The sequence below is a fragment of the Rhinatrema bivittatum genome, chromosome 10 (assembly GCF_901001135.1).
Source record: "Rhinatrema bivittatum chromosome 10, aRhiBiv1.1, whole genome shotgun sequence".
NCBI classification, from domain to species: Eukaryota; Metazoa; Chordata; class Amphibia; order Gymnophiona; family Rhinatrematidae; genus Rhinatrema; species Rhinatrema bivittatum.
In genome coordinates, this window is record NC_042624.1 from 27,447,080 (window position 1) to 27,473,128 (window position 26,049).

The following is a 26,049-nucleotide window of genomic DNA, read 5'->3' on the forward strand; positions in this document are numbered from 1 at the left end:
TTACGCCATCCCAACCTACCAACCCTTGCCCTAACACCTTGGATGTTGAAAGCTTGATCCTGCAACCGCTCAATCTTTCAACTCAAGTCTCTCAGGTTCTCGTAGCTTCACGAAAGCCTTCCACACGTAAATCTTACCGCTCCAAGTGGACTAGATTTACCGAGTGGTGCACACAAAAAGGTATTGACCCTTTCTCCTGCCCCACTCCTTCTCTATTAGACTATCTGTGCCATCTTTCAGATTCTGGTCTCCAGACTTCTTCTGTGCATGTACACCTGAGTGTCATTGCAGCATACCACAAGGGAATAGGAGTTGCCCCAGTAACTGCGCAACCCCTAGTGAATCGGTTTATAAGGGGTTTACTTCAACTTGAGCCTCCCATTCGACCACCAGTTACAGAATGGGATGTGAATGTAGTGCTTGCAAGGCTCATGCGGCCCCTGTTTGAGCCTTTGCATTCCTGTGATGTAAAATTTCTTACATGGAAAGTACTATTCCTAGTAGCCATATCTGCTAGAAGGGTCAATGAGTTACAAGCCCTAGTCACATACTCACCCTACACAAGGTTCCTGCATGACCCAGTGGTCCTCCACACTCACCCAAAATTCCTACCTAAGGTGGTAACAGATTTTCACCTAAACCAATCCATAGTCTTGCCCACTTTCTTCCCAAGGCCCCACTCTCACCAGGGCGAGAGGGTTTTGCATACCTTGGACTGTAAACATGCACTTGCTTTTTATCTAGAAAGTACTACAGTCCATAGGAAGTCCACCCAACTCTTTGTTTCTTTTGACAAAAACAAGCCAGGAGTTGCAGTGGGCAAACAAACTCTATCCAAATGGCTAGCAGATTGCATCAAATTTTGCTGAGAAAGCAGGCCTTCCTCTCCAGAGGCGAGTAAAAGCGCACTCAGTAAGGGCTATGTCAACATCCATAGCACACTATCGTTTCGTACCTATTGCTGACTTTTGCAAAGCTGCGACTTGGAGTTTCACTGCATACATTTGCAGCTCATTACTGTTTGGATAAGGAAGGAAGACAGGACTCTGCCTTCAGACAATCTGTCTTGAAAAACCTATTTCCAGTATAATACCCAACTCCTTCCTCAACAGACTGCAGTGATCCAGTCTGCCACATCAGTTGTTGTGCCTGTTGCACCAGTTACGTGCAATTGACCTGTTAAAGGATGAGTCAGCTTGCAGCTTGCTAAACACCCATACGTGAGGACTACCATCCTGCTTGTCCTGGGATAAAGCAGAGTTGCTTACCTGTGTTATCCCAGGACAGCAGGATGTAGTCCTCACGAAACCCACCTGCCACCCCGCTGAGTTGGTCTGAAACGTTTTATTATTATTTTATTTTTTCGCTCGCACTTTTTGCTACAAATGAAACTGAAGGGAGAACCCTGTGGCTGCAGGGATCATGGCAATCTGGGCATGCTCAGTTGCCAGTCAAAGGTTTCTAGAAACTTTGACAGAAGTTTTCCGTGATATGGCTCCATCGATGATGTCACCCATATGTGAGGACTACATCCTGCTGTCCTGGGATAACACCTGTTACAGGTAAGCAACTCTGCTGTATCTGAATTCGGGAAAATACCGGACAAACACAGGAGATCTCTGATGGAGTGGTAGAGATTGTAGAACTGAGCAGTTGTGCGGATGGGCAGACAAGTTAGCCATATGCTATCTAAATTGTGCTGTTTTGTTTTTTTGAAGTTTCTTTTCTTCTTCTATCTGTTTAGACCATAAGAATCTTTTACTAACCTTATTTTAAATTTATGCATTTTTAAAGGAAGATAAAGGCTTTAGCTATTGGAGTTTTGTTCCCTCCCACCCTGCCTCTCACCCACTCACTCCTAGATTTTTTTTTCTTCTTAAATAGTTCTTCCAAAGACTTAGGTTAAGTGAGTAATAGTAGACTTTAAGTACCAAACTAACAACTTATAAGTTAATCAAGATAGCATACTACAAGTCATCCTCTCTGAAACTTGTGATATCTTTTATTCAGTGTAACAGTTGTGGTGCTTATCTCTCAAGACATACCATTTGCAGACCTAAGGATTGTCTAATTTGCCTTCAGCTATCTGCTATGAAAAAGGAGCCAATTCATTTGAAAGAGGAATTGTCTAGGTTTCAAACCCCCCTCCCCCCTTATAATTCCCAGAACATCTCCTCCAACATCTCCCCCAGCTCCCATAGAAGATTTAGAAACCCAGGAAGAAATGGATTACAGAGGCTCTAGTAGAACAAGACCTGTGACCAAGAGACACCCAATCTCCCTCGCTGTGCATAATTCAGTATATCGGTCCCCACTCCCACAGAAAAGTCAGAAATTCATGAGTAAATGGCTTACAACTGGCTTGGGTAGAATAAAGCCTGTAATGTAGAGACACCCGCTCTCCCCCAGTGATACCTTTACATATATCCTTTTCAGCATTGTAAAACGAAGATGCTCCTGCAATCAAAATTGAAGAGGTGTCTGAAAGGGAAGAAGGCACTCAATGCACTCAGAAACCCTTTAACATTATCAAATGTCATAAAAAAGCTTCTGCTGGGAGACTTTATCATTAGAGGAATTAATTTGGGAACTCACTTCGAAGGGGACACAGTAGATAAGTGCCTTCCAGAATCTTCAGCTGGTAGAAATGCAAACCAGGTACTCAATGCAATTACAGAAGAAAATAAGGACTGTACTATCAAAATTATCATCCATCTGAGAACCTCTAGGTAATTTCAATATATGGCTCAAAACCTGCTGTAAATAAAGTGGTTTTTGGATGCGTTGGAGGTTGGGGCCAGGTATGGAGCGGTAAAAGGCTATAGGTTAAGGATGCCTACATTTGTCCATGTCAGGGAAGAGGATTCCAAGTGAGAAATTCAGGTTATACATTATCAGGCATTTAAACTAGAGGACAGGAGTGGCAGAAGGTGGTTAATAAAATTGGGATGTCACCCCCAAGCAATACAGGAGATGGAAGGAGAAAATAAAATCAATCAGCTCAATGTTCTATACTTAAGCAAGAGAGCAGAAAAGATAGAGCAGAAAGTCAAGGGAGAAGAGATGGAAAGCAATGCCCACAAATGCTTGTAGTCTGTGCAATAAAATCCCAGACTGCAGGCCCTAATGGTGGAGGCAGATTTGGATACCTCTGCTGTTACAGAAATGTGGTTCAATGAGTGTTATGACTGGGATATGGCCATATCAGGTTACATAGAAACATAGAAATGATGGCAGAAGAAGACCAAATGGCCCATCCAGTCTGCCCAGCAAGCTTCACACACTTTTTTCTCTCATACTTATCTGTTTCTCTTAGCTCTTGGTTCTATTTCCTTTCCACCCCCACCATTAATGTAGAAAGCAGTGATGGAGCTGCATCCAAGTGAATATCTAGCTGATAAGTTAGGGGTAGTAGGGGTAGTAACCGCCGCAATAAGCAAGCTACACCCATGCTTATTTGTTTTACTCAGACTATGTTATACAGCCCTTATTGGTTGTTTATCTTCTCCCCTGCCGTTGAAGCAGGGAGCTATGCTGGATATGCTTGAGGTATCAGTTTATTCTTCTCCCATGCTGTTGAAGCAGAGAGCCATGCTGGATATGCATCGAAAGTGAAGTATCAGGCACATTTGGTTATAACCTATTAAGGAAGGACAAAAAAAAGGGAGAGGTGTAGCTCTTCATGTCAAAAACAATATCCAAGCATCTGAAATGCAAGGGGTGTGGAGTAGGGAAGAAGCACTATGGGCTATCCTAAAAAAAGAAGACGGTGCATGGTCTACAGGCCTCCAACTGAAACAGAGGAACTGGACATAGATCTGGTCAAAGACATCTAAAAGGTGGGAAAGAATGGAGAAGTGTTGCCCGTTGGTGACTTTAATATCCTAGATATGGATTGCAGAATCTGCAAAAAGTAAAAAGATTGTGGATGCCCTTCAAGAGGCTTTGCTCAAACTACAAGGGAGGGAGTGATACTCCACCTAGTGCTAACAAATTAGGATAATGTCTCTAATGTCCAAGTAGGTGCTCACCTGAGCACCAGTGACCATCAGACAGTGTGGTTCAGTATAACAACTGGGATGGAGAGAAGACATACAAAAACCCAAGTACCTTAAGGAGCAGCTAGAAAACTGATGAAGTAGAACAACAGTGGGCAAAATTAGAAGGAGCTACTACAAAAGCAACAAATCTTTATGTAAAAAAGTAAACAGAAGTAAGAGAAAAAAGAAACCAGAGTACAGAGAAGGGCAATCAAAATGATAAAGGGGATGGAACAGCTTCCCTATGAGGAAAGGCTGAAGAGATTAGGGCTGTTCAGCTTGGAGAAGAGATGGCTGAGGGGGACTATGATAGAGATCTACAAAATAATGAAAGACTTGAATGGGTAAATGTGAATCGGTTATTTACTTTTTTGGATAATACAAGGACTAGGGGCACTCAATGAAGTTAGCAAGTAGCATATTTAAAAAAAATCAGAGAAAATTCTTTTTCACTCAATGCACAATTAATTTCTGGAATTCATTGCCAGAGGATGTGGTTAATGCAGTTATTTTAAGTGGGTTTAAAAAAGGTTTGGATAAGTTCCTGGAGGAAAAGTCCATAAAGTGCTATTAATCAATAGGGTATAGCCACTGATTGTTGCCAGCATTAGTAACATGGGATTTAATGTTTGAGTACTTGCCAAGTACTTGTGACTTGGATTGGCCACAGTTGGAAACAGGTTACTGGGTTTGATGGACCCTTGATCTGACCTGGTATGGTATCTCTTATGTTCTAATATGGTTTTCAGAAGTGGCAGCTAAAAAAAATAAATGCAAAAAGAATGGAATTCAAGAAATACAAAGGATCCCAAAAAGGGGAACACAGAGAAGGAATATCTGGTAAAGTTGAAGGAGGAAAGGCAAGAAATCAGGAAAGTCAAAAAGAAGAAGGAATTACAAAGAGGGAAAGCTAAGTGACAAAACTTTTTTCAGATATATCAGAGAAAGAAGGCAGGCCAGAAGGCAGAATTAAAGTGAAACTGAAAGGAGTAGAAGGAGCAATGTGTGGAGAATTGATGAAATAAGCCAAAATATTAAACAAATACTTCAGTTCGGTTTTCATTAAAAAGGAGAAGTGCTGTCGCTGGTTGACAAAAGTAGGAATGGGAGTGGGGTGGACACAATCCCATTTACAGAAAAGAATACGGAAAACTGAAAGTGGACAAAACCTTGGAGCCGGACGAGAAACATCCCAGGATACTAAGGGAGCTTAGAGATTTCCTGGCGAGTTCATTGAAAAACCCTTTCAATAGATCCCTGGAAACGGGAGTGGTGCCATAAGACTGGAGAAGAGTGCTTGTGGTCCCCTCTTCACAAAAGAGATAGCAGAGAGGAAGGTAGAACTTACAGTCCGGTTAGCCTTAACACTGTGATAGGTAAATTAATGGAGACTCTGGTGAAAGAAAGGATAGTGAACTATCTACAATATGTTGGGTTGCTGGACCCAAGATATGTTTTCACCAGAAAAAGGTCATGTAAAACAAATCTGATTGATTTTTTTTGATTGGATGACTAGAGAATTCGATCAAGGAAGAACACTCAATGTGATTTACCTGGATTTCAGCAAAGCTTTTCATATGGTCCTGCATAAGAGGCTCATGAATAAACTGAGAAGCCTGGGAGTGGGTGCGAAGGTAGTGGAATGGATTACAGACTGGTTGATTGACAGGTGTCAGCATATAAGGGTAAATGGAACCTGCTTTGAAGAGAGACAGTGTTAAGTGGACTGCTTCAGGGATCAGTTTTGGGTTCAGTTCTGTTCAATATCTTCATGAGTGTTCATAAGTGACATTGCAGAAAGATTAGAAGAAGCAATCCGTCTTTTTGCAGATGACTCTAAGATCTGCAGTAGAGTGGACACGCCTGAAGGAGTAGAGAGAATGAAAAGCAATTTAAGAAAGCTGGAAGAATAATCAAAGGTTTGACAGCTGAAATTCAGTACCAAGCAGGGCAGAATTATGCATTTATGCATTTTGGATGTAGTAATCCAAAAGAGCTGTATGTGATGAAGGGTGAAAGACTAATGTGTACAGACCAAGAGAAGGACCTTGGGGTGACTGTGCCTGGTAATCTGAAGCCAAAAAAGCAATGTGGCAAGGCAGTAACTAAAGCCAGAAGGATGCCTAGCTGCATAGAGAAAGGAATAACCAGCAGGAAAAAGGAGGGGTACAGCTCCTTGGTCAGGCTTCACTTGGAGTTCTATGTTCAGTTCCGAAGACTGGATCTCAAAAAGAAGAGAGACAGGATGGAAGCAGTCCAGAGAATGGCAACCAAAATGGTGTGAGGTCTGTATCAGAAGAGGCTAATGTATACCCTGGTGGAGAGGAGGTGCAGGGGAGATATTATACAGACCTTGACATACCTGAAAGGTAGCAATGAGGCACAAACTTCAAACCTTTTCCATTGGGAAGGAAACGTCAGAACTAGGGATCATGAAATGAAACTCCAGGGGAGGGCGACTCAGAACCAAGATCAGAAAATATTTCTTCACAGAGAGATGGGGGATGCCTGGAATGCCCTCCCAGAAGAGGTGGTGAGGACAAGAATGGTAATGGAATTCAAAAGGCCTTCATATATACACTGCAGATTCCTAGAGGTTGAAGAATGGTAAAGAAGAAATTGGGTGACCTATATTTAGCTTTAAGTGACATTTTTGCAGTAGTGGCAGTCGCTACTCTTAACTGAAGGTATAGGGGTAATTTGCACAGAGCATCATTTGCTATCCTTAACTGAAGGCATGAGGGTAACCTGTACAGGGTGGCAGTTATTACCTAGCAACTTGCTGGCAGACTGGATGGACCATTTGGTCTTTATCTGCCATCATCATTTACTATGTACTATGTATGGTATTTTTCTGCTATCTGTTTCTATATTGGGTGTTCCCTAAAGACACTAATTCACCAGTCACACCAGTCACAGAATTTAGGCATGCTGAATGACCATGGGTGCATGGGAACTGCTTTCTTCCTCAAGAGGGGACCTAGGAATTTCTAAAAGCACTGGAAAACACATTCCTTGTTTGAGGTGACATCAGGATGCCCTCACCCCTTATGTGTGAGTGGTGATCTGCTGTCTTCAGGACAGCTTCAGCAACTTCATTGTAAATATGTAGATCATAAACATGCCCTCTTATTTTTAAGTGACCAAATTTATACATGTTCTCCAAGGACAAACAGGATTGCAGCCCTCACAAGGGGGTGACATCTTCTGATGCAGCCCAGTTGTGAGCTTTTCTGTCAGAGTTTCTAGAACTTTGACTGCTGTGTCTCATGGGCAGATGCAGCATGCCATTATGCCACATGCGCTTCTGGGGGGCCCTCTTCCATCTTCTTCTTTCCACTGGTCACAGATCCTTACTCTCCTGCCTTCTGGGGGAAATTTTCCTGTTTACTATCGGGCAGGAATTGTTCATTCCGGGGGGCCCTGGTGATCTTTTTTTCTACCTCTTCTATGTCTTAGGTAGGTCTTTTGGTCATTTCTGTAAATTTCCTTTCATTTTTATGCCAAGGTGGTGCACAGGTTCCAGTGCACCGAGGGGCATCAATTGCTCGCAGTCATCAAATCATTTTTAGTTTGCTTTATTGTTTTTGTCTGCTCATGGGTAAGCAAACAAGCAGCTTTAAACAATGTCACCCAGTGTGACAAGATTACATGGAAGTGTCCTGTGACTAGCGACATCACATAATGTCCTGGAGTGTTGTCGTTGGGCACTGTAAGACTGGCCCATCAGAATCTGCATCAAAAACATTGACATTGATGGACCCAGGAGCTATACCAGGTGGGGTGATGCACAGACATCGGGAGGACATCCAACCCTCGACATCGAGAATCGGGAAAGACTGGCAACAGGCAGTTGATAACCTTTTCTCGCCTGAAGAAAGCAGAGAGTTCTGCCTTTTCAGTTCTGCTATCGAGGAGGTCCGATGTCGCGCAATGAGCATTGTTGCTGGAGTGGGACATTCTTGCTGTGGCCATGAACTCCTCAAAGCAGTCCCATGGAGAGCTCATCTTCCATACAATCCCAGAAACCTGGTCAGGGTCCAGAGGTTCAGATGTCTGCTGTCGATACACCTCAGAATTCCCAGGAAGATGTGGGCATCCCCCCTGCCTTTCAGTCATATTGGCATTGGAAATCTTTGAGGAGGACCTGGACAAAGAGGATCCAGCAGACCTTGTACAAGGTAAGGCAAAGCATTGGCGACCTTACATCGAGGACATTGGTGCAATGGCATGCGGTCAGGGCCTTCTAGAGATACATTGAATCCCCAGGGCTCAATCCCTAACAACTAGTGAGCTGGAATCTGCAGTGTATATATGAAGGCCTTTTGAATTCCATTACCATTCTTGTCCTCACCACCTCTTCTGGGAGGGCATTCCAGGCATCCCCCATCTCTCTGTGAAGAAATATTTTCTGATCTTGGTTCTGAGTCACCCTCCCCTGGAGTTTCATTTCATGATCCCTAGTTCTGACGTTTCCTTCCCAATGGAAAAGGTTTGAAGTTTGTGCCTCATTGCTACCTTTCAGGTATGTCAAGGTCTGTATTATATCTCCCCTGCACCCTCCTCTCCACCAGGGTATACATTAGCCTCTTCTGATACAGACCTCACACCATTTTGGTTGCCATTCTCTGGACTGCTTCCATCCTGTCTCTCTTCTTTTTGAGATCCAGTCTTCGGAACTGAACATAGAACTCCAAGTGAAGCCTGACCAAGGAGCTGTACCCCTCCTTTTTCCTGCTGGTTATTCCTTTCTCTATGCAGCTAGGCATCCTTCTGGCTTTAGTTACTGCCTTGCCACATTGCTTTTTTGGCTTCAGATTACCAGGCACAGTCACCCCAAGGTCCTTCTCTTGGTCTGTACACATTAGTCTTTCACCCTTCATCACATACAGCTCTTTTGGATTACTACATCCAAAATGCATAAATGCATAATTCTGCCCTGCTTGGTACTGAATTTCAGCTGTCAAACCTTTGATTATTCTTCCAGCTCTCTAGCAGAGAGGAGGGACTGAAAGAGTTGCCTCTACCTGCAGCAGGAGTTTTGCTTATATCTCGTCCCTTCTGCTCACTATGCAATATCCTCCTGCTGGCAGAAGTCGAAAAGCAACACTGCTTTGCTTGCCTGCTGCAGTATCATTTTCTGCCGAGTTCTCTCTGAAATCAAAAGCACATGAGGCCAAAGGGTGTCTCAACACTATGGGGCCCCATGCAGTTCTAACTTCACAGGGAAGGCTGCAACAGGTGCTGGTGAGCTGCTGTCAATTCGAGGCGATCACAGGGAAGAGGACAGATTTTTTCTAGTGAGGGTTTGGGGCGAAGAAGAAAACTGATTGCACTGTGGGGAGGATGATTGGGTCAGGAGGGCTCTGTGGGGAAGAAAAGATTGTTGATTGTGCCACGGGAGGGATAGGGAGGTACAGATGATGGGAGGAGGGACAGATGACTATGCCAGGAAGGTGATTTTGTTAAGGCTAGGTAGAGGAGACATGGCCAGTGTCAGCAGCCCAGTTTAGCCTCGTGCATCCTCAACTGCCAGATGGAGGCAGGACTGGGGTAAGATGGAGGAAAGCAGTAGGGGGTGGGGGAGGAAAGAGATGCAGGGAAGGTGATGGGATAGGGACTGAGAGTGAATACTCAGGAAAGAAAAGACAGAATGAGAGGATAAAACTAGGAGAGTGAATGATAGTGAGCTGGAATGAGAAGGAAGATTCAGAGAGCTCTGAAAGTGACAGTGAGAGTATGACAGAGTTGTGGGAAAGGGGACACAGCTGGCTGGGTATGTCTGACTGGAAGAGAGGTCCAGGGATCATTGGGGGAGGGGCGGGTACGGTGCAAAGGGAAACTGACTGTGAGATTAGCACCACAAGTCTCACAGCAGTACACTATGTGCAGACCTGCAGCTGTGGGAAGAGGGGCAGAGTGAATGGGAAGTGTAGTGTGGTGAGGGAAGCAGCATCTGAAGGATGGGGGTGTGGGTGACCTTGTCTGGAGAGGGGCTGGGGGAATGGGCTGCGGTATAGAACTCAGCATCTGTAGGAGGAGGGTGTGCAATATTGGTAACTGGTGGCATCTGGAGGCGCAGAGGGAGATGGGGGCAGCTGCACCATCAGGGGGACAGGGTTGGGGGAAGAGGGAAGAAATGGGGAGATATGGATGGTATGATGCAATAATAGAGAAGGGGCAGAAGGGGTGGTGAAAAACTGAAGAGGGTGAAAAGAGGAGAATGGCACTAGGGAGAAGGGATGGAGGGGTAAGAACAAACAAGAAGGGGATGAAATATTAGAAGGGAGAAAAGGAGGCAGTCAAAAGTAGAGGCAATTGAGGGAAAAATCCTGGTTGAGGGGGGGGGGGGGGGAATGGGTTGTAGGCCAGAAGACACTGTAGTGAGAGAGTGAAACAAGAGAAGATGTAGTATAACAAATGAAATAAAGTACTCAAAATTTCAGAAAAAAATCCTCTGAATTGAAAATAGAAAACAATTCAGTCGCATACAAACAGAATAGAAAATATTTTATTTTAAAGGAACACTTTTTACATTAAATAGATTTTATATAAAGCTTACATGTTTTGCTAAGAACTGACAGCATTGGAATTCGACCAGCGTCATCCACTGTGCAGACATGGGAACTTAGGTTAAAGTTATACAATGTTTAGCACATATACTGAATCCCCTACTACAAATGTCACTGCACGCTATTGCATCAATACAGGCTGATGTCTAGCTGCCATCAGTACCAATGCTAGCTGCCCCCAGTGCTTTTAGCTAATCTGATGTTCTCTTATAGGCCAAGTAGATGTCTTAGATTGTTACAGCAAGATTTATTGAGACTTCCCACTCTGTCAGAAATTAGGCTAGAATGCGCAAGGTAATCTTGTTTTAAGTACCAAGCACCCTCAATGTGGAATGCCATACCATTAGAAGTGAAGCTAGAAAAGAATTATTTGAAATTTTAGGAAATATATAATGCCCTGGTTGTTCAATCAGGCTTTTATGGATTTTTAAAAAAGGAATTTTAGGTTTGAAGCTCTCTGTAGATTTTATCTGACTATACTTATGAATGTGTTAATGTTTCTGTTGTGTTCCGCGGCCGTGGCACCCCACGACCGTGGCCCCCTATCTTGGCCGCGGCGTTCCTTCGCCGCAGGAGCCCCGGGGGAGGGCTCCTAATCGGGCCGTCGCTCCCGCGCGGCCCAGGTGCTGCTCGCTGCAGGGGGAGCCATCCTGCTCCCCCCTCACGGCATCCAGCGGAGTCTCTCCTCCGCGAGGCGAAATCCAAGATGGCCACCGCCATCCTTAGGCGTGAGGCCGCGCCTCCTCTACAAATTTAAAGGGACCTAATCCCTTTAAATGGCTTCAGCTGTTCTCTATCAGCTAGAGCAGGGGAAGTATAAAGGCAGCTTCCTCTGCTCATCCAGTGACTTGGCAATGTTCCACGTAGTCTAGTCTGCTTGCTTTGGTGAGGTCCTTGAGCTTTGGATCTTGTTCCTGTTTCGTCTAGACGTTCCCGGTTCCTGACTTCGGATTGGCCTACGGTGATTCTCTGGTACATGATTTCGGACTGGTACGTGGTGATCCTTCGGTGTGTGACCTCGGACTGGTGAGCGACAACCCTCTGGCACTCGACCTAGGACTCCTTCCGGACTACCGTCTCCAAGGGCCCGCCTAAGTCCCAGCGGCCTGGGTCCCTACAGGCTCCTCCCGTTTTGTAGAACCTGCAGAGGTCTGAGGGTGGAAGCGGGGAGGCCGAGGAGGATGTTGAGTTTGTTGTAATTTTATTATTTGTCATAATTTTAAGTTTATTATTTTGATACTGGATTTTATTGTGTACCGTTTTTTTTTTGTAATTCTTTATTTTCTAAATGTTTGAACTTATACCCAAGAATAACTCTTGTACAGTAAAGCTGATGTTTACAATTATACAGGAAAATGCAGAAAGAATACAAAGAAAACACAAGAAAAACTAACCATCATCTAATAGTTTTGCAAACATCATAAATTATAAGAATAATATGGAGGCGGAACTATAAGCGCAAATATTTAAGGCAAAATAAAGTAAGTTGTGTACAGCCAAGTGGTGCCATTACCTAATTTCACTAACAGGCCGAGGCTTGAGGGGATGCCTCTCGGGATCGGGCATCTATAAAAGCCCTAAGTTGTGCGGGCTCAAAGAAATAATAATTAATACCAGAATGCTTCACACAGCATTTACATGGATATTTAAGAGTGAAAGTGGCACCCAACTGAAGAACTGATGGGCGCATATTAAGAAAATCCCTACGTCTGGTTTGAGTCGTTTTAACCACATCCGGATATATCCAAATTGAATAACCATATACCTTACTTTGCCTATTCCTAAAGAATAATTTCAGAACATAATTACGGTCAGACAAAAAGGCAAAGGATATTAGTAATGGTTTCCTTTGAATTATCTCAGTGTCCATAGTGATTTCTAATATGTTTGATAAATCTATTGAAGGTAACTGAGTTCCTGCCATTTCTAGTCCTTCAGTTTGTGTCCGCTGTTGCAAATAGAAGGCCTTGGTAATTACTGGTAAGGCAGTCTCTGGTATTTTGAGGACTTGTTTCATATAATTTCGAAATAACTCCATCAGGGAGAGCATAGGAACAACAGGAAAGTTCAGGACCCTTAAATTATGGGCCCATTCTCTAGTCTTCTGTTGGTGATATTGTCCGATATTATCAATTTTTGCTGAACATTTTCAACCAAAGATACTTTTTTATCCAAATCTTCAACCCTTTTTCCATAGTTGGAAATTAGGTGGTTATTCACAATAGCTTGGTTCCTAGTTTCTATTGTTACTGCGGACAAATTATTAATAGACATTTCGATTGACTTTAAAATTGCCCATATCCCCTGTAATGTTATTTTTTCCGGGGTAGATATAGAAAAGCCCGCCGTTAAGGCCTTTAGGTGACCGTCTCCCGCTTCCTCCTCAACGCTCACAATCCTTCCTTTACCTTCTGGTAATGATGACTTCTCCTTCTTCCTAGTACCCAATGAGGACTCCGGAGTCAAAGTTGCCATAACTCTTTCCGGGCTTAGTCCAACTGCTTCTCCCAGCCCGCGGGTCTCTCGTCTGCTCTCCTCCCGGTCTGCAAAGTCTCCTTCGCTCATATCTAACGCCGAAGGACTACTCATTGCTTCCAGGGTTCCAGGAGGTAGCGCGATGTTTCCCGGGTGGCAGGTCTTCTCGGATCTCCGGGGCTTAAGGTGGTATCACAGGTCAGGGGAGGCTGTGCGCGCTACAGCACTGCACTCCCAACGACCAAGCAGTCCGGCGAAGATGTAATATCTCCCGCAAAGAAACCCTCGATTCGAGGCTGTCGGGGGTCTAGGGAAGGCGATTCTTCTTTCGCCTCTCTCAGTCTCCCCTTTCTCTTAGTATGGGGCATTTTCTCTGTAGAAAAGAGTAAAAGGTAAGAGCTTCTCTCTTCAGGCGTTCACTTCGGACTCACTTGGTGGCCATCTTGCCTCCGATTGTGTACCGTTTTAATCTTTGCTGGAATTGATGGTATGTCAAATAAATAAAATCTAAATCTCCAGCCTATTGCAGAATGAAGCTTCCCCAAGACACAGAAGCTCCTTGAATTCCAGGCCCCAACAGACAAGTGCTACCCTCTCTATAGCCTTGTCTGCGTGATGGATACCATATGGGACTTCAGCACTGACGTACCAATCAGGTTGTGACTTGGAGTATTCCTGGGAGTATGACTACAGATCTGGAGATGTATCTGAAGAAGACAACCCCTCTCCTCCACCAGAGAGAGAGAGATGTTCTCTCCAAAGGACCTCTCCTTTTCTAAATTTGTACAGAGACTGGCAGAAGCCATTCTATTTTCTTTGTTGTAGGAGGATGAGAAAAAAAAAAAGAGCTTGACATACTCCAATTCTTGGAGCCTCCTAAGGAAATGACTGCAGTCCCAGTGCACGAGATCCTTCAGAAGGAAGCTCCTCTTTGTGGCTCTCATAATCAAGAAACTAGATGCAATTTATTTTGTTCCCAGATTCAAAGAAAAGCAACTACTACACTAATCTGTGGTGGTTGAATCCACTCTCAAAAGAGAGCCAAGAGAACTGGAACCCATTCCTCTGTGCCCCCAGCGAAGGATGCCAGAATCATAGATACTCTTGGGAGCTCTTTATGGGCCAATACAGGTGGGACTTGCTGAAACAGATGCAGGAGTTGGTCAGGCAGCTTTCTCAGAAGCAGTACAATGATCTTCAGTCACTAGTGGAAAAGAGAATTCTATGTGGAAAATATATGATTCGGTCAATCTTTATTGCTTTCAAGATGGCATCATATCTCTTCCGTGGAGATTGGTGTCTTCAGACTTGCCTGGTTGCAGGCCTCAGGTCTCCAAACTGAGATCCAGAAAAGACTCACTGACAATCTGTGCACTCAAGCGAATCTATTCAGAGATAAAGTGAAGGAAGAGGTGACACAGATACGTAAACACAATATAACGCTTCAGCAGCTTTCTACAGCCTCACAGACCTGTCCTCCAGGAGTTATATCCAAGTATGGGGCCAAAAAGGTATTATCCTCCACTCTCTTGGTCCTGTGCAAAACAGGCCCCTCTTGCCCATGCAAGGCAACAGAGGGCCCCTAAACCGGCACACCAGCCAAAATCTGGGATGGGGTTTTGACTGGATCGCAGAGACCATTGCCCAGATTCTGATACTTGTGCCAGAGGACAGGCTGAAGATGTATGTAAACTGTTGGCCCAGTGTAACTTTGGACTTGTGGCTCTCAGCATATCAAAAAAGGGTACAGATTATATCTATTGTGTGTCCTTCTAAGTTGGCCTCCATATCCCACTTGGGGGAAATTTTCACATTAGGAATTGCTTCAGAAGGAGTTCTCTTTCCTCTTAGAAACCAATACAGTTGAGCCTGTCCACCAAGGGAAAGAAGGTGGAGATTTTACTCCGTACGTCCTGATTTCAAAGAAAGCATAGAGATACTGTCCCATCCTAGAACTAAGGGCTTTGAAAAAGTTATGAAAAGAAAAAATTTCAAGATGGTTTCCCTGGGCATATGAATTTTTACAAAAAGGGAACTGGCTATGTTCTTTCAATCTCAAGGATCCTCACATCCACATAGAGATATTTCCACATCACAGAAAATATCTCTGATTTGTTTTAGGAGACGTCACCTCCAGTATCAATTTCTGGATTTTGACATAGCATCAACCCCACTTGTCTTTATAAAATGTCTTGCCATGTTGGCAGCGCATCTATGCATACTGGGGTTGCACGTGTTACCATATCTGGATGATTGACTGATCAAGAGCAAATCTTAGGCAGGTGCCACAGAATTGATGTACAAAACCATCCAGGTACTGGAGTTACTAGGGCTCCTCCATCAGCTGCTCTAAATTCTACTTGCACCAGTCACCTCAATTAAGGTTTATCAAAGTACTGCTAGACACGACTCTGGAAAGAGCCTTCCTTCCACAAAATAATCCGCAGTGGAAAGGAATCAAATGAGTCAGCAGACACGAGCATGAGGCATGTTCAAGTGGTTAGGACTCATGGCATCAATAATCCACATTACTCCTTTGCCATGTCTCCATATGAGGAGAGGCCAATGGACTCTCAGGATCTTTAGGATAGCATCCACATCCCACAGCAGCTCAAGAACTCTGTTCTGATGGTGGAAAGATTTCAATCTGACTAGAGGCATATGTCTCCAAATTCCTACAATCCAAATTGTGCTGACCACAGATGCATCCAACCTAGGATGGGGAGCCCATGAGAAGGAGCTGTGCACCCAGGGCCTTTGGTCTGCTTAGGAAGAGTTTCATCAGATTAACTTCCTAACGTTAAGGGCAGTTCGGTATGCTCTGATAGTTTTCAGAGTTCAGTTGGCCAACAAAGTGATCCTGGTCCAGATGGACAATCCAATAGCATTGTTTTAATCAACAAGCAGGGAGGCATGGGATTGTACTTCCTGTGTCAGTGTCTAGAGGTGGGACTGAGCCATCTCTCACGGGATGGTCTTTAAAGCCACATATCTGGCAGGTGAGGAGAAAGTCTTTGCGGACAGATTGAGACAGGTGCTGGAACCCCATGAATAGTCCCTGGACTGGAGGTAGCAAATCAGATATTTTGCAAGTGAGGCACACCCATAATAGATCTGTTTGTGTCTCACTGGAATAGGAAAGTCCTGCTCATTTGTTGCAGGAAAGAGATACAAAGCAAAATATCTTCAGACACCTTTGTCCTTGATTGGAGTGAGAGCTTTCTGTACATGGATCCTACAGTTCCACTCCTTGCAAAGAGTTTGTAGAAGCTGAGAAAGAACCAGGGGACCATGATTCTCACAGTCCCCTTGTGAAGCACTGCCCCTGGTGTTCCCCTATTTACCTGTGCAGGACCAAACTAGATGCCTGGTCCACCTTAAATTCCTTATGTTTAGTATGCTCTAATGGCGGGATCCTGCGGGACAGGTGGGACTCAGAGAATGTAACCAGTGACTGGGGAATAAGAGCTGGGATCCAGGTAGGCATAACCAGACTAAGCCTGGGTCTCCAGGAGGAAGGCAGCTCCTGTAAAGTAACACTGTCCAAACACTGATCTGTGCAGAGTACACTGTTCTGAAGGGAAGACAGGCTACTGTTGTGCATGTTTGAAACTGTAATAAGATAAGTGTTTTAAGAAAGGCTAGAGTCAGACTACATTCGTGTTTCCAGGTCTGATGGATCACCGCTCAGTCCCAAACCCCTTTTGCTAAGATAGATTTGATTTCCACTCCTGAGGGAAATGTTAATCAGAAAACTGGTCAAACTGGGGAATTGCTCAGCTCTCATCACTCAGGATAGAGGGCAGTGGCAACATTCCCAACACCAGGTCCCTGACTCTCAAAGCCTGGATATTGAGAACTTAACTCTACAACTCCTGCATCTCTGAGGATGCATCTCGTGTTCTGATAGCTTCAAGAAAGGAATCAACAAGAAAGTCCTATGGACTAAAATGGTGACCCTTTTTCCTGCTCCACACAAAAACCGCTTGATTAGCTTCTGCATTTGTATGAATTAGGTCTCATGACCAACTCAGTAAGAATTCACCTCAATGCAATTAGTGTTTATCACCAACATGTAGAAGGTAGATTCATCTTTGTGCAACCTATGATTGTCAGATTTATGTGGGTCCTGTGGCTTGAAGTACCCAGCCTGTAAGGTCATATTTTTGATGGTGGTGATTTCAGTGCACAAGATCAGTCCAGCTTATACTACATTTTATCATGATTGAGTGGCTTCACACACCCATCCTAAGGTAGTGACGTAATTCCATCTTAACCAGTCAATCATCCTTCCAACATATTTTCGCACACTATATGTTAATTATGGTGAACAAGCATTGTACAGTTTGGACTGCAAAAGAGCTTTCTGTTTCTACCTGGAGTGGACTGAAGTCCACAGAAATTCCAGCCAGCTTTGTGTTTCTTTTGACACCAACAAACTGGGGATTGCTGTTGCCACAGTGGAAAAAGGTAAACAGTGGAGTACCTTGGGGATCTATACTTGGACTGGTGCTTTTTAATATATTTATAAATGATCTGGAAAGGGATAGAGTGAGGTGATCAAATTTGCAGGTGACACAAAATCATTCAGAGTAGGTAAATCACAAGCAATTGTGAAAAATTGCAGGAGGACCTTGTGAGACTGGAAGACTGGGCATCCAAATGGCAGTTGAAATTTAATGTGGATAAGTGCAAGGTGATGCATATGGGGAAAAAATAACCCTTGCTGTAGTTACATAATGTTAGGTTCCATATTAGGAGCTACCAACCAGAAAGAGATCTAGGCATCACAGTGGATAATACATTGAAATCATCGGCTCGGTGTGCTTTGGCAGTTAAATAAGCAAACACAATGTTAGAAATTATTAGGAAGAGAATGGCAAATACAATGGTGGATATCATAATGCCTCTGTAGCACTTCATGATGAGACCACACCTTTAACACTGTGTGCAATTCTGGTCGCCGCATCTGAAAAAAGATATAGTTGCCACTGGAGAACGTAGAGAGAAGGGCAACCAAAATGATAAAGGGCTTCAGACAGCTCCCCTCTGAGGAAAGCCTAAAGAGGTTAGGGCTGTTCAGCTTGGAGAAGAAATGGCTGAGGGGGGATAAGACTGTGATAAGGGGGGATAAGACTGTGATACATTGCAGGAGGACCTTGTGAGACTGGAAGATTGGGCATCCAAATGGCAGATGAAATTTAATGTGGACAAGTGCAAGGTGATGCACATAGGGAAAAATAACCCTTGCTGTAGTTACACGATGTTAGGTTCCATGTTAGGAGCTACCACCCAGGAAAAAGATCTAGGCATCATAGTGGATAATACTTTAAAATCGTCGGCTCAGTGTGCTGCAGCAGTCAAAAAAGCAAATAGAATGTTAGGAATTATTAGGAAGGGAATGGTTAATATAACGGAAAATGTCATAATGCCTCTGTATCGCTCCATGGTGAGACAATTCTGGTCGCCGCATCTCAAAAAAGATATAGTTGCGATGGAGAAGGTACAGAGAAGGGCAACCAAAATGATAAAGGGGATGGAACAGCTTCCCTATGAGGAAAGGCTGAAGAAGTTAGGGCTGTTCAGCTTGGAGAAGAGACGGCTGAGGGGGGATATGATAGAGGTCTTTAAGATCATGAGAGGTCTTGAACGAGTAGATGTGAATCGGTTATTTACACTTTCGAATAATAGAAAGACTAGGGGGCATTCCATGAAGTTAGCAAGTAGCACATTTAAGACTAATCGGAAAAAATTCTTTTTTACTCAACGCACAATAAAGCTCTGGAATTTGTTGCCAGAGAAGGTAGTTAGTGCAGTTAGTGTAGCTGGGTTCAAAAAAGGTTTGGATAAGTTCTTGGAGGAGAAGTCCATTCATGGCTATTAATCAATTATACTTAGGGAATAGCCACTGCTATTAATTGCATGAGTAGCATGGGTTCTTCTTAGTGTTTGGGTAATTGCCAGGTTCTTGTGGCCTGGTTTTTGGCCTCTGTTGGAAACAGGATGCTGGGCTTGATGGACCCTTGGTCTGTCCCAGCATGGCAATTTCTTATGTTCTTATGTACAAAATCATGAAAGGACTTGAACGGGTAAATGTAAATCGGTTATTTACTTTTTCAGACAATAGAAGGACTAGAGGGCACTCCATGAAGTTAGCAAGTAGCTCATTTAAAACAAATCTGAAAATATTCTTTCACTCAATGCACAGTTAAGCTCTGGAATTCATTGCCAGAATATGTGGTTAAGGTAGCTGGGTTTTAAAAAGTTTTGGATAAGTTCCTGGGGAAGTCCATAAACTGGTATTAATCAATAAGGAATAGCCACTGCTTGTTACCAGCATTAATAGCTTGGGATCTTTTTAATGTTTGGGTTCTAGCCAGGTACTTGTGACTTGGATTGGCCTCTGTGGGAAACAGGTTACTGGGGATGATGGACCCTTGGGATGACCCCATATGACATATCTTATATTCTTATGTTATGTTCTTATGTAACACACTTTATCCAGTTGACTACCAGATTGTATCTCCTTCAATTATGCCTAGGTGAGACTAAATCTGGTGGGTTATATCAAGTCTCATAGTGTCAGAGCCAGTAGCCTACCTAAGATTGACCTCCAAGGAGGAAATTCACAAAGCTGCGATGTAGTGTTCTTTCCAAGCATTCATATTGCTCTACTATTTGGACAGGGACTCCCAACGCAACAGGTTCAGCCAGTCTGTCCTGTGGAATCTGAGGTGCGGAACCCAAATCTGTTCCTTCCAGGGCCTATTGTGTTTGTTTCAGGTTGCCTCTTATAAGAAAAATATAGAAGAAAGAAAAGCCTGTTGCCAACAAAACAGTTGTGCCTGTTAGCACTGTTTTGTTACCCTTTTTACAATCACAGCAGTCTGTAGCTATGGGATTCCCCACTTGTGAGGACTGCCACCCTGCTTGTCCTTAGAGAAAATAGAGTTGCTTACCCATAACAGATGTACTCTGAGGACATTAGGATGTCAGTCCTCACAAACCCCACCTGCCTCCTCTCGGAGTTGGCGTCTCCTCATTTAAGCTAAGGTATAAGACCCCCGCATGGATTCATGGCATACTGCACATAGTCAGTGAAGCACAGTCAGAGTTCCCAGCTGACTCCATCAGATGATGTCACCCAAATGTGAGGACTGTCATCCTGCTGTCCTTGGCAAACACCTGTTTGTGATAGGTAAGCAACTTTGCGTTATGAATTTGCATAAATTTAGAAGGCTAAAAATCCATTTAATTGCATTTAGCCCATCTACATGTGTAACTTATTTTTCACGCATAGGTCCTGACTAAAAACTTCTGAAAATTTAGCCCACACAGGCTGAACTCATCCCTTAAGGTAATTATTTCCTTAGGTTCTTTTCTTTTTGCCTCAAATCTCTGAATCTGCAGAGTGTACTTTTCCTTACTCAGCTTTTAATTCCCAGATTTGAAAAATCCAAATATGTTGATGTTTCTATTACTTTTCAGCACTTTTCCATCTGGCAACAGTTGCCTTGTTGCTTTTCTGGATCTCTGGTTGCTAGTTAGAGTCTTGGCCATTTGCCTTTTTTTGTATCTGGTTTCCGTACTCACTTCATAGTGCAGACGACACTGCTCTGGAGCGCCAATCATGCACTGCACGATATTTGCAGAGTGAGCATAACGTGCAGTATCACCCTGCCCACCTTGGTGCAAATCTTTTTCCTGTAAGATTTGAGCACTAATCAAAGGTAACCTACCTAGGTAGTTTTGCTTTGGTTATTGCCCCCGGAAAAATTACCAGAAGAGATTTGCACCAGCTTTCTCTGCATTTCATTTTTCCATCGGAAATAGAGTGTGCGGTTTTCATCATACAAAGTTACGTGCATTGTTGTTTTAGTCTACCCTCTCCCCTCCCCTGGGAATGCCTCCAAACATTCTGCCCACATTAAGGGTGGCAATTTTCAAAGTCCCCATTTTCATGGATAAAATGCTCTTTGACGTTCGGAAATGGCTTTGAAAACTGCCCTCTTTCTTTTAAATTAAAATAACTGAAATTCTTATCGTTTCACCTTTTCTCTGAACTCGAGACAGCCATGTTCAGAACAGTGCCGCCCATTAACTAGCACAAAGGGTATGTGTGTGTTGTCATTTATATCCAAACAGATTGAGTGGCGTGAGATCATATCTGACACTACATAGATGCAAGAGGGTGGCTCACAGTATTTAAAAAATGGCAATGAAAGAGCACAATTTCAAGTGCATATTTAAAATATTGTATAGTACATGATGAGAATTCCTCTCTCTTGGAATTGAGAGCTTTGTCTGGGCCATTGAGATTTCAATAAATGTGTGTACAGAGAGTGCAAGGAAGAGTGCATTCAAGCTGGAAAGGGACAGTAATATTATAGCACAATCTGCAGTTTAACAGCTGAAGTTGAGGTTTTGTGCCTATGCTGTTGTGCATGGTTTCACGTCAACTTTCCATCCTCACTGTACTCTCCAGGTCAAAGATTTTATAAATGCCGAGCTCTTGGCCCACTTGTATTCCTCCGAGGACCAAAGCACGTTGATGGAGGAGTCGGCAGAGCAGGCCCAGCGCCGAGATGAGATGCTTCGTATGTACTATGCCCTTAGAGAAGCTCTCCAGATTATTGGCGATATCAACACTACCACTGTGTCCACCCCTGTGCCACCTCCTGTGGATGATTCCTGGCAGCACTCCTTCAGGTATGTCCAAGTCAGAGTCCAGTGCTCAGAATACTTTACAGAGGAATCTCAGATACTCCTACACTAATCTTAAGAATTGGGCAAAAGTCCTACAGCACTGTTTGCATATGTTTTTGCTTTCACATTTTTTCTTTGGAATTTTTACTTTACAGAAGTTGCAGAAAATAAATCCATGGTCTAATGGTGCACTGTTCAAAGTATCAGGTTAATTTTAAAAGGAACATGTGTGCACGTATATTAGCGTGCAAGCAGAGAGACGCTGCAATTTTAAATTATGCTTGCAAGTCTGCACGTATCATTTAACGTACCCCTCCTGTGCAGAGTTTGGTATGCAGGCGGATTTTAAAGCATGCTTGCGTGAGGGAAAAACCAGTTCTTCCAAGTAGTCCACCAGTTTGCCCAGTTCATATCAAGGTCTTCAAGACCCCTCTGGTTCTTCATCCTGCAAGCCCACCACTTGACCCCAAACCCTCTTGCTGTGCTAAAGGCCCTAAAACCTGAGATCTCCAGACTTGCTCCTCATCAGGACCAGAAGTAAAGTTACGCGGATAACAAGCCAGCGTGTATTATGATCAACTTTATTAAAATGCAGACTTACGATAAGTCTTAGCCTCACCCTGGAATGCCCATGCCCAGCTCCTTTTCCACCCCCTTCTTCAATGTGGCCTTTTTTGCATGAGCAATGCTTTTAAAATCGACCAGTATGCGAGCAAACAGACTTGCAGGCTCGTTGCATGAAACTTAAATCTGATCACTAGAGTAGATGCAGGATTCCCACTTGCACAAGTCTCATGAATTGGCTGTGCAATGTTTAGTATACACCCTAAGAAAAGGGAGGAGGCTTGGGGTATAAAGAGGAGGACAGGCAGGGGAGAAGGAAACTCATGGTACAAATTCTTTGTATTTTTGAGCCAGCTGCTAACAGGAAGACTGCAGTCTTTCTGCAGGAAGAGAGAGCATGCAGAACCCACAGTCAACAGAAGACCTCTTGCCTACCTGTCTGCCAATGATTGAAGGCCTCCTACCCTTCCCGTCAGCCTCTCTCTCACCTACACTGTCCCCTCCCAGAGCTTCTCCTTTCCATGGTCTTCCCCTCTCGCCCTCCCCTTAGAGCAGCAGGAACCCCTCCCCTGCCACTCTCGATACCTCTAGCAACTCTGCTTCTATGAGATGCTATGACTTGCAGTTAATGCATTTGAAGCTCCTGCTGAGCAGCTTGGGAATTGCTAAGCATACAAGTTTCAAAGGAAAGAACTGCAAGGCATAGTGCATCACATCAGCAGAGCTGTTAGAGATGAGGATAGGGGAGCGCAGGCAGACCTGAGGGACAAAAGTGAAATTGGAGAGGAGAGGAAGCACTGGAGGTAGACTTTTTTTGTGGTGTCCTGCTGCATGGAAGGAGGCTGGCGGCTATTGCAGCAGAAGAGGAGCCTGAGTATCCGACAATGTCGGGGTGAGTGTGGCAGCTCGTGGGGACGTCCTGCATAACAGGATACTAAGGGAGCATAGAGATGTTCTGGCAGCTCCACTGGTTGGCCTTTTCAATGCTTCTTTAGAGTCTGGAGTAGTTCCAAAGGACTGGAAAAGGGAGGATGTGGTTCCTGTTCATAGACGTGAAAGTAAGGAGGCTGGGAACGATAGGCCAGTTAGTCTGACCTCTGTGGTGAGCAAACTAATGGAATTGTGCTAAAACCAATGATAGTGCAATTTTTGGGATCCAGTGGATTGTAAGAGGCAGCCTGGTTTTACTAGAGGTAAATCTTGTCAGACAAATCTGATCAATTTCTTTGATTGGATGACCAGATAGTTGGATCAAGGGAGAACACTAGACATAGTGTACTTGGATTTCAGCAAGGCCTTTGACACGGATCCGCATAGAGGGCTTATAAATAAATTGTGTACCCTTGGTATGGATCCTAGAGTGACTGGGGTAGAAACTGGCTGAGTGGGAGGCGACAAAGGGTAGGGGTAAATGGAGTTTTCTTTGAAGAGGTGATTGTCAGGAATCAGTTCTTTTCAACATTTTTGTGAGCTACATAATGGAAGGGTTGTCGGGAAAAGTTTGTCGTTTTCCAATGATACCAAAATCTGTAAAAGGGTGGACAGCCAGGGAAGCGTGGAAAACATGAGGAGGGATCTAGCAAAGCTCTAGGAATTATCTAAAGTCTGGCAGCTAAGATTTAATGCTAAAAAATGCAGAGTAATGTGCATTTCAGATGCAAAAACCCAGGAAGATAAATTCTTCTAAGCATATAGGAAGCGGTGGGATCTGGGGGTAATTATATCTGATGATCTTAAGGTGGCCAAACAGGTGGATAAAGTGAAGGTAAAAGCCAGAAAAATGCTTGGCTGCATAGGGAGAGGAATGGTCAGCAGTAAATGGAGGTGATATTGCCCTGTATAGGTCCCTGGTGAGTCCTTGCTTAGCATACTGTATACAATTTTGGAGACCCCACCTTCAAAAGGATATAAACAGGAGGGAGCCGGTCCAGAGGGAGGCTACTAAAATGGTCAGTGGTCTTCATTCTAAAGCATATGGAGATAGACTTAAAGATCTAAACATGTACACCCTGGAGGAAAGGCGAGATAGGGGAGTTATGATAGAGACATTCAAATATCTTTTTTTAAATATATATTTATTAATTCTGAAATTATATTACCTACAAGAAGATCTTGATGTAGGGAATCTAACAGATTGAAATGACTAACAATTCAGAAAATTACACATAAAAATAAAAAGAGAACAATCTTCAAAAGCGCCCACATCATATTGATTTATTTATCTTGGGGAGAGAGAACTAAGGAAACATGTTAATCAAAAAAAAAAAAAAGAAAACACCAGTTAAACTTAATGGGCCCTCCTAACTAATAGGGTCAATCCTCAAATTGCATTAGGGCCAAATGGCACTATAAAAGGGGTCTGAAGCACGATATTTAGCATGTGGTGCGTTAATATGCAAATATGGTAATAAGTATGCAAAAGCTAGAAAATTATACAATTAAGGAGTTCCGATCGCATTTAGTGGTGGAATAACGCAAAATAGTGCGGGTTTTAATGTAAGAAATAACAATACCTTTTTTTTTTTTTGTTAGAGAACCAAAAATGTTTTTAACGCGGGACAGTGGCTGATATCACGGAATGCAGCTATTATTGCACTCGATAAAATGAGGCCTTCTATCAGTCACACCTACCAAGGACTCTTGGGCTAATAAAAACACCTTTTCTTACCTGGCCTATCTTACTAAAGCTACAGTGTTAGGGAGAAGTTTACTTGTAGCGGGATACTGGCTGTTTCGGGCTGCTTGGCAGCGATGACAGCAACAAGAACCACAATAACAGGCAAGGGAAGTTTAAACCCCTCCTAGGGAAGTTACAGCACTGGACTCAGAACCACCGGGCCTGCCAGTCAAGTACAAATATGCCTAGTATATGCCCCCCCCCAGGACTTCTTGAAAACAATCCCTCCCCATTAATAGAATACATCTCTAAAAACAAATATACATGCACCAGCAATTATCCTAGGAGACTTTAACCTCCATGTTGACGCCACCCCCCCCATCTCACTTTCCTGCGAATCCCTCCTAACTTCACTGGATGCACTGGGCTTCATCCAGACTATCTCACATCCCACACATAAAGCTGGCCACACTCTGGATCTTTTATTTACCAATTCCCTCATCCACATTAAATCCCCCTCATGTACCTCAATTCCCTGGTCCGATCACTTCCGCATTGACTCAACCTGTACCATTAAGAGCCCTAACGCTTCCTCCCTACCCAAAAAAAAAATCCTCTACAGACGCAGTTGTGAGCAAGATGATCTAATAACAGCCCTATCCACTGACCTCAACACACTCGACTTAACGGATGCAGTCTCGGCTCTGTCTTCCTGGAACCACATCACCAAATAGCCAATAAGCTCTGCCCCATACAATCACGGGTTATCGATCCATCAAAAGGAAACAAACAACCATGGTATACCCCTGAACTAAAAATCCTTAAACATAATCTTAGAAAGCTTGAAAGACAATGGCGCAAAGACCCTACCCCGGTTCATCTGGCCAATTTTAGATCTCACCTCCACACATATAGAGTAGCAATCTATAAAACCAAAAGAGGCTTCTACTCTCAAAGAATCCCTCATATACAATTCAATTCTCGAGCACTATTTGAATTAGTAAGAAATTTAACAAAAACCAACCCACCTTCCATGCCAGACATTAATGACCAGGCCAAATGTGAAGACCTAGCC

General features: G+C 43.7%; 1 protein-coding gene across 7 annotated transcripts in view; it reads left to right on the forward strand.

Moving 5' to 3' along the window:
- The window catches only part of DNM3 (dynamin 3), a 694,116-nt gene that overhangs the window by 596,930 nt on the left and 71,137 nt on the right, over positions 1-26,049 (forward strand). For all 7 annotated transcript variants that reach the window (XM_029617605.1, XM_029617606.1, XM_029617601.1 and 4 more), the window contains one exon: positions 21,573-21,796. In XM_029617605.1, the coding sequence (XP_029473465.1) occupies positions 21,573-21,796 (224 nt within the window). The remainder of the gene's footprint in view (positions 1-21,572; positions 21,797-26,049) is intronic.